The sequence below is a fragment of the Corvus moneduloides genome, unplaced genomic scaffold (genome assembly GCF_009650955.1).
Source record: "Corvus moneduloides isolate bCorMon1 unplaced genomic scaffold, bCorMon1.pri scaffold_89_arrow_ctg1, whole genome shotgun sequence".
Classification (NCBI taxonomy): Eukaryota; Metazoa; Chordata; class Aves; order Passeriformes; family Corvidae; genus Corvus; species Corvus moneduloides.
In genome coordinates, this window is record NW_022436937.1 from 177,375 (window position 1) to 185,652 (window position 8,278).

Consider the following 8,278-nt stretch of genomic DNA (forward strand, 5'->3'; position numbering starts at 1 on the left):
GTCCCTGGAGGATGGTCCCAGGGCAGAGCCCAGCCGGGCTCCCACTGCATCCCCTGGAGCCTGGGGCAGACGGCGCTCGCAGAGCTGAGGTTCATGGTGAGCACCCAGAGCTGTGGCTCGCAGTCGGTGTTTGCAAGCGTTGTGATCTCATCTCCTGTGACCTGTGGGGAAAAGGAGCTGTGCAGCCAGGCCAGCGCTGCCCCTCTGGGCAGGGACGAGGCTGAAGGCCTTTCCTGTTGCCGAGGAGGCGGCATGAAGCCTTAGCGGGGCCTGGCAGCTGTGGAGCCGGATCTCGCCCGCTGTCCGGGACTCGCTGCCCACCAACCGCCCCCACCCGCCGCGCTCCGTTCTGCAGGGACAGAAGGCTCTGGCTGTGCGAGGGTTTCCATCATGTCTGTGTACCCGTGGCTCTGCAACGCACACGGAGAGGGAAAGTGTCAGTCACGGTGCTGGCACACTCCTTCCTTTCCATACAGGACACGTCCCTGCGCACCCCGTGTGCGGATCTATTCAAAGGAGAGGCGTGGATAGAGATTTCCCACGGAGCTCTGACTCTGGCGGAACTCACCTTGTCAGCCAGCAGCCAGGGGATTTGTTTCCCAGCTCTGTGTCAGTCGGTTCCCAGGAGCTGAAGGGAGCAGCATTTAGAGGCAGTTTCCAGATTTCTAGGCAGGCAGTGGAGCTGACAAGCATCCGCGTAACTCGCCGTGTTCATCGGGAGGGGCTGCTGCTTCTTTGGGAATACGGCACAACGGAGACACGAGACTTGGAAAAATCCCAGCTCTCTGTGGATTTGTGCAGAAGGGGGAGCAGCAGAAACACTTTGTGTCTGCTTGTGGGGACACAAGGTGCAAGGAGCGGGGCTGGCAGAGGGTGACCTGGGCTGCTGGCAGCTCAAGTCCCGTGTGTTGCGTCTGCCTGAGGGAAAGTTCACGGGCCTTCCAGGGCTGTGCTTTGCATTGGTAGCTGGACAGGTGCTGATAACAGAGCGGTGTTCTGGCTGCTGCCCAGCAGCGCTGTCCCTCTGCCATTCCTTCCCCCAGCAGAGGGGATGGGAGTGGGCAGGATCCTGGCAGGGGACACAGCCAGGCCAGCGGACTCAAATCAGCCAAGGGGATGTTCCAACCATATGACTCCAGATCGGATGTATAAAGCAAAGGGAGAGAGGAGGAAGGGCACCTTTTCCCCCAGAAGCTGAAGTTTCCCTGAGTCTTCCAGTTCCAAACTGTTGACCCTTTTTGGAGGCATAAGGTTCTCACCCCGTAGTCTTCCAGTCACCCTCGAGTTGCAGAATTTTAGAGCAGTCAAATTAATCAAGATTTTCTAGATCTTGCTGTGCCATTTTCTTGATGTCCATGTGAGAGGGGACACAGTGATGGATGGGTTTGCATGGGAGCTGCAGAGCCCCGGAATGGAGAGCCTGAGTGTCCCAGCAGGATTTGCAGGAGTGTGGAGGGCAGCTGGAAAGAAGATCGTGGGCAATATTCTCCTGCCTCCATCTTCCAAGGAAGCTTTGATTCGATCCCTGTCTGCACTGTGCCACGGGGCCTCCAGAGGCCCAGGGAGGTGTGTGGGTGGCCCCAGAAGGCGCTTGCAGGACCCTGGGGCACCAGGGAAGAGGCAGGAGCATCCCTGTGGTGCTGGGAGAGACACCCAGAGGGGGCCACCCCTGGGGCCCGGGCAAGAGCTGCATTCAGGCAGCCAAATTCATGCAGGGTCTGCCCGGGCGCTGCCAAGGACCAGTCCAGTGAGCTCCAGTCCTGTTTCACCTCTTTGTATTTCTTTGTATTTATTTCTTTGTACTTATCCTTATTATTATTCTCTTTGTTGACCCTCAAAATGCCACTAGAAATCATTTTCCCTCCAAATAAATACTGACTTATTTTAGTGTGCTGCTTTGGACAAATTTGGAGGAAAATATCCTCTGACAGAAGGCAGGTTACAAGCAGCCCTCTCCCACCAGGTCTGGGAAAAAATATTTTCCTCTGAGGAAAGTGAAAGAGAAAAAGAACCTATTTATTTAACAAACACACAGGAAAAGGATAATAATGCTGAATACTTAAACCTCTCGCTGTGGAGAGAAACCTGGGAAGATTTCAGAGTCCTTCTGTAGGTGTGCTCTCTCTCCTCCTCCTTGGAGCTGGGTTGGTGTCCTCCAGGGCCTCGGTGGAAAATTCTCCCGCTGTGTTCTGATGTTGAAACAGTCCAGGAGAGAAGAAGGGAAAAAGCCCAAGTCCCAGGAAAACAAACTTCAACTCTCCGTCTCCCTCCGGAGAAAAGGAGCCGAAAGCGCGCTGCAAAGCAAGCAGGGCGCTCCCTCCGCTCTTCTCGCTGCCGTGTGTGTCTGTGTCCTTGAACAACCGCTTTGAAAAGTTCGCTCGGGTTTTTCTCTCTCCCCCGTCGGGCTCAGTTTAAAGGCACAGAAAGGCACAGGATTGATGTCTGGGCAGAGAGCAGCGATAGGGGATACACATCATAAAGTCACCCCCAGACAGGAATGTCCGGAGCTGGAGAGCTCGACAGTCCTGTGTCTTTAGTTACAAGGGTGTGGAAGTGTCGCTGGGTCCTTTGGTAATCGCACAGTTCTGTATCGGTTCCCGCCGTGTGGAGCCATTTTTATACAGAAGTCGGTGTATTCACACAGCACAGATTGTTGTGTTTTCCTGTGTATCAATTTCTGTGTAAACCTGCATCCCGTTGTACAGTTTTATCGATGTATGAATTTCTGTGTGAAGCTGCGTGGCCTTGTAGAGTTTGGTTCAGGCTCTGTGGGTGTTGAGAGAGTGCGATGGATGTTTGGCTTTCTCTCCAGACGTGTATCTGTACAGGCACCACCGTGTGACCCGTCAGACATTTAACTGTGCGAACCGAAAGGGATCTTTGTATCTTTCCATATGGTCAGCAGAGATGGAACAATCTGCAGGAAGCTCGTAACAGAATGTTGGGGTTTTAGGAGTTCTCCTTGGGTTTTTTTTCTGTTAAAGGAGTTTTCCCCATAGATGTTGCCACGGGGACAAATTACTGGATGCTTAAGAAAAACAAAAGACCTGGCCATAGGGGTGGGGTGCATCTTGCTACTCTTCTTTTCACCTGGCTGTGTGGGCAGTCAGTCCCGGGCGTTTTGGATGACGGAGAGAGAGGCTGCTCCTTCAGCTGCCTTCCTTCTACCGGAGAGAGCCCGGGATTCCCAAGCCTGCCTTCCCTGCCCCGCTCGCCCTGCCTGCCCAGACCTCCGCAGGTTCCCACCACAGCTCCAGAATTTTGATACATCTTGTCTGCCACCCGGGATTTGTGCTCATCCCTGCCACTCCAGCCTGCTGGTCCTGAGGGTCCGGCCGGACACCGGGATCGGCTGCCCAGGGGGTTTTTGAAACCTTTGTTCCATCCCTTCCCGGGATCCCAGGCCCCCAGTGCCGCGTGCTCCCCGAGCTCGCTCCGGAGCGCCCCCTGCAGCCGCGGGGGAACCATCGCACCTGCCCTGCTCACCGGGAGCCGCCAGCGCCCCTGCCGGCTGCGAGCGGAACTGCACCCGAGGGGAAAGGGCCTGACAGCCGAGAAGGCTGGCACTGGGTTTGTGATTGTTTGCTGTTACTGCCAGAGTTATTGCTCTTTGTTTGACTGGTTATACACATAAAGATATATATTAGTAAAGAACAGTTATTCCTATTTCCCATATCTTTGCCTGAAAGCTCCTTAATTTCCAAATTATAATAATTCAGAGGGAAGGGGGTTGCAATTTTTTTTCTTCCATTTCAGGAGAGACTCCTGCCTTCCTTGGCAGACACCTGTCTTTCAAACCAAGACACTGGGAGCAACTGGGACCACAGTGGGGGCAAGTACAATCATACAGCGAGTGACTGGGTTCATACTGGAAGTGACTGGAGCCACACTGGACTCTTACTGAGAGTGAAATGAACCAGACTGGGTGTGACTGGGAGCCACTGGGACCATGCTGCAGGCAACTGGGATCTTATTGGGAGCAACTGGGACCATACTGAAAACACAGTGGGAGAGACTCTAAGCGACTGGGATGATGCTGGGAGTGATCATACTGGGGGTGACTGGGAACCACCGCTGAGGCGGCAGCGGCGGAGCTCGGAGGCGGCCCCAGCGCAGGTGGGAGCCGCGCTCGGTTCTGGCGGGGCTCGGGGCTGGCTGCGGGCGGAGGGGGTGGCAGGGGGCTGTGGTGGGTTCGTTGTGCCGGAGCAGCGCTGGCTCGTCCTGGGTGCTGTGGCTGCCCCGTCGCCAGGACTGTTTCTTGGAAGGTTCAGACTTCCCAATCCACCCTCCAATATGCACACACCCGTTTTGTTTGTTTTACTAAAACAAACAATATTAATAACTCCATTGAGTCTTTGTTCTTCTTCTCTAAGTTCAGGAATTTAACACGGCCTTGGCTGAGCAGCAGTTCATGGCAATCAGTAACATTTTCTGGAAGTGATAGTTTCTTTTCATTCCTTCCTACCTACAGCTCCCTGGCCCTATCTAAAGCAGATTGACGGGCTTTGTTTGTTTACGTCACATTCACCTTATTCCTTTCCCCCCCTCTCACTGCCGGAGCCCCTCCCCTGCTTGCGCTCGCAGGTGCCACCGAATGCGTGTCCCGGGATCGCATCTCCCCGCCCGCAGCCTCCAGCGCCCGCCCTGTCCCGGGCTGGGTCTGGGCTGGCGGCAGCGAGCCCGACAGAAACCAACGCCCGCGGGGCCACCGGCGCCGGGGCTCAGAGCCGTGCAAGGGACGCTTTGGTTTGCAGGGGCGGAAGGGCCTGGGCTCCTCCCCTGCCCCGTTTGACTTGGTTTAGGATTCAATATTTTCGCCGACGTGAGAGGGGAAAAAGGCGTGGTTTTTCTCAGCACTGGGCACGTTTTTGTCCCTCGCATTTGGGCCTTCCCCGGGCCCCTTCTGGCCTCTTGCAGAACCAGTGGCATTTCCCACCCCACGCGGTTTGTAAACAAGAGTCGGCTGCAGTCGAGAAGGCTCCAGGCGCCTCCTTCCAGGCTGACTCTGCCGATGCTGAGGCTGTTCTGGGCTCTGCCGGGGCTCTGTTGGGGCTCAGCTCTGGGCAAGGCTGGGCCCGCTCTCCCCTCACATTGCTCCGGGCAGCTGAGTCATGGGGGGACAAGGAAGGGACACGTCAAGGGATTTGAGGTTTAACAGAGTTTTTATTCAAAAAACTGCCATAACTACCAGGCTCTCCTAACCACCATAACTAACTAGCAGTGCTAACTACCGTAACTATCCACTTGTTCTAACTACTGTAACGAAAAGCTGTCCCCAGGTGCTTCAGGTCCTCCGCTGCTCCCTCAATTGCTTTGCTGCGGTGATCAGAGGGCTCAGGCTGGAGAGAGGCTTGGCTGATGATAAAAATGGGTGCTGCCCAAAGGATGAAAAAGAAAGAAACGAACTGTTACTTTCCCAAGTCAAGCTCCTCACAGGCTCTGTTGCACCAGGACAAAGGGGAATGGTTTGAAACTCAGGAGAGGGAAGCAGCCTCAGATTAGATGTGAGACAGAATTTTTTTATCAGAATAGGGGGGAAACACTGGCAGAGGGTGCCCAGAGATGTGAGAGGTGCCTCCTCCCTGGAAACATCCAGGCTCAGGTCAGGCAGGGCTCTGAGCCACCTGATCTGCTTGAAGATGGCCCTGCTCCTTGCGGGGCACCTGGTCCAGATGACCTGCAAAGGACCCTGCCAAGCCAAGCCAGGCGAGGATTCTGCTGCCTTTGCATGTGAAAAGCAGCGAGACCGGAGACTATTGGAGGGGGGCCCCACGAGAAAACCCCTCCCTCGCGCTGCTCTTTCCCCTGCAGCCGCTTCGCATCCACCTGCAGCAGCTCCTGGGCAGACCAGCGCCGCTCCTCGTCCGCCTCCAGGCTGCACTCCAGGAAGTCCCGCAGCAGAGCCGACAGGCGCCTGGGCTCCTGCAGCTGCGGGGTCCCGTTCTGCCGGATCAGACAGCGAGCCTGCGCGAAAAGCAAACACTTCTGAAAAAGCTCTGCCAGCTTCCTTCACACCCACGAGTGCTCACAGCGACCCCGGTTTCTCAGCCCCAGTCTCTGGGGACAGTTTCCTCCCTGGCAGAGATGCTGCTCAGAGCTCATTTTTCTATGCCAACCAAAAAAGCCAAACACTGCTGCAGCCACAGCCATTCCTACATCCAGATGACCTTGCCTTGAGAGCCAATGTCATTGGCTGACTTTGTTAGTTGGAACCTCCATCAGAAATAGCCCATTTTGCTTCTCCAAATATGGACACCAGCTTTACAGGCCATTTGCAAGAGTCTGCTTGTGTTATTTCCAAGGATTCTTACATCAAATGCATCCCTGCTGTGCCACTGACACTCAAGTAAATGCATTCATGATGTTCCATCCCAGAAACTGCCAGGCAAGAAACCTGAGGTTTGGGTTGCTGAAAGCTCAGGCTTGGTGACATGGAGGAAGTAGCTTGGGCTAGGAAAGAAATATGTTAGACTATGGGCATGTTAAACAATCATCTTCATGTTTGAGACAAGTTTCCCAGTGAGAAGAGTCAGGGGGAGTTCATCTCGCAGAACCTCTTTCAGAAACTCCTTCAGAAAACTTGTTGTGTTTGGGTGTGGGTTTTGGGCTTGGTCTGGGGTTTTCTGCAAGAGAAGATTAGAGCTGATGCTCTGGCTTCATGTTTTCAGGTCATCCTCACAGACAGAAGAGCTGCAACACCTTAAAACCCAAAGCAAATTCTGGAGACTGCAGAATATTGGTCTGTGCTCAGGCTCGAATCCTCTGGTGAATTCCCTTCCCGATGGGCAGAGCCCTCCGGCTGCTCCTCCCAGGGCGGGGTCCCTCTGTGCTCACAGGCCTCTGCAAACTCTGGGAAATTTGCCTCTTACCATGGCCGCCGTGTGCTCGAAGTAAGGAGGTTCTCCTTCCACCATCTCGATGGTCACAATGCCCAAGGACCAGATGTCCACCTTGGGGCCATAAGGAGAACTGGTCACAACCTCTGGGGCCATCCAGTGAGCAGTGCCCACCATGGAGCTGCGCTGCTCCTGCTCGGGGCTCAGCTGAGCGCAGAGGCCAAAATCAGCTGAGGACAGAAACAAACACTGTCAAAGGCAGCTGGAATGAGGAAACCAAGCACAAAGATTGCCCACTCTCAGTCTGGAATGCAGTGCTGAATCCAGCTGGAAAAGTCCTCAGGGCTGTAGCCAAGGCAAGATGGAAGTGGACCCTTAAAGGAACCCTCAGCTTTCATGCAGTGGCTTTTAGTGATTCCCTTGAAGCTTCAGATTCCAACTCCCGCCCCCCCTGCAAGGGCCATACCCAGAGCAAAGCCACTGCTGACACCCTGCTCCTCTCCTGAGCTCTCTGCATGGGGCAGCCGCTCTCAGCTGGCAGCAGGGCCGGGCACCGCCACCAGCAGCACTTGTGGGGCTCTGGCCGTCACTGGGAAGCAGCCCCACACCCGCAGCCCGGGAGCGCCGTGCCTGACCAGGAACACCCACCCAGCTTGACAGAGCCGTCCGTTGCCAGAAGGATGTTGGAGCTCTTCAGATCTCTGTGGATCACCCGGTTCGAGTGGAGGAAATCCAGGCCCTGCAGACACTGAGAGAGAGCAAGAAACACGAGGGTGGAAATCCATGGCCGGAATACACAATCACACAAGAAAGGACAGTTTAGAATTCTGCCAGCAGCAGCTTTGCTGTGACAGGCCAGGAGTGCAGTGCAGACAAGCTCCAGGCAAATGGTTCAAGGCAAAGCTGAGAACAGCAAATCAAATCAAAGAAGACAGAGAGTCCCACAACAGCAGGAAAGAGGACAAGAGCAGAGTGGAAGTGCAGTGACACTGGCAGGCTGTTCACTTCAGAGGCTCTTTCTTCTCCAGCTCATAAAAACAACACAGAAACAAAGCTCTGAGCATGGAGCCACTCCTGTTCTCAGGCCCTGCTTGGAAGGAGCATTGTGTCCAAGCCATGGCAAGCACGAGCAGGATCCCTCACCTCCCGACTGACAGCTGCCATCTCTCCTTCAGCCATGCGTGTCTGTCTGACAATGTCCTGCAAAGTTCCTCCATCCATGTATTCCATCACCAGCCAGAGATCTTCATCAACAAGGAAGCTGGAAGAGGCAAACAATGGCATGGAGATGAACGTGCACTGCTCAATTCCCCGATGGAAAAGCCTCGAGTGGAGTTTTGTTTCCAGGTCACTTGTAAATGAGGACAGAATCCGATGCAGAGACATTCCTGCCAGGCTGCACAGTCCTTGGGATCTGCACAGTCTGAAGGAGAAGGAGACGC

The 8,278-nt window shown here is 54.8% G+C and overlaps 4 protein-coding genes across 5 annotated transcripts in view; 1 reads left to right on the forward strand and 3 right to left on the reverse strand.

The window, feature by feature from the left end:
• Window positions 1–8,278, reverse strand: part of LOC116439032 (zinc finger protein 239-like) — a 264,648-nt gene that overhangs the window by 146,108 nt on the left and 110,262 nt on the right. The gene's annotated exons all lie outside the window — the stretch shown is intronic.
• LOC116439036 (serine/threonine-protein kinase PAK 3-like) overlaps window positions 1–8,278 on the reverse strand; it is a 95,209-nt gene that overhangs the window by 71,183 nt on the left and 15,748 nt on the right. The gene's annotated exons all lie outside the window — the stretch shown is intronic.
• Window positions 1–8,278, forward strand: part of LOC116439026 (zinc finger protein OZF-like) — a 365,981-nt gene that overhangs the window by 21,818 nt on the left and 335,885 nt on the right. The window lies entirely within an intron of this gene.
• On the reverse strand, window positions 5,144–8,254 carry LOC116439038 (serine/threonine-protein kinase PAK 3-like). Of its 2 annotated transcripts, XM_032098121.1 has the most exons (5): window positions 7,980–8,254; window positions 7,485–7,584; window positions 6,870–7,066; window positions 5,827–5,964; window positions 5,144–5,374 (listed from the first exon to the last, which is right to left on the reverse strand). In XM_032098121.1, the coding sequence occupies exons 1-5, from the start codon at window positions 8,220–8,222 to the stop codon at window positions 5,285–5,287; spliced, it is 768 nt and encodes a 255-aa protein (XP_031954012.1). In that variant the 5' UTR covers window positions 8,223–8,254; the 3' UTR covers window positions 5,144–5,284. The 2 variants fall into 2 exon arrangements, with proteins under 2 accessions (XP_031954012.1, XP_031954011.1); XM_032098120.1 differs by having other exon boundaries at window positions 5,144–5,964.

Excerpts from the sequence above, each read along its gene's own strand:
- LOC116439038 (XM_032098120.1), bottom strand. The coding sequence starts at position 8,222 with ATGTCTCTGCATCGGATTCTGTCCTCATTTACAAGTGACCTGGAAACA. Across the intron at positions 7,585-7,979 it reads TGGCAGCTGTCAGTCGGGAG|TGTCTGCAGGGCCTGGATTT; the intron begins GTGAGGGATCCT and ends GCTCTCTCTCAG. Across the intron at positions 5,965-6,869 it reads TCGAGCACACGGCGGCCATG|GCTCGCTGTCTGATCCGGCA; the intron begins GTAAGAGGCAAA and ends CTTTTCGCGCAG.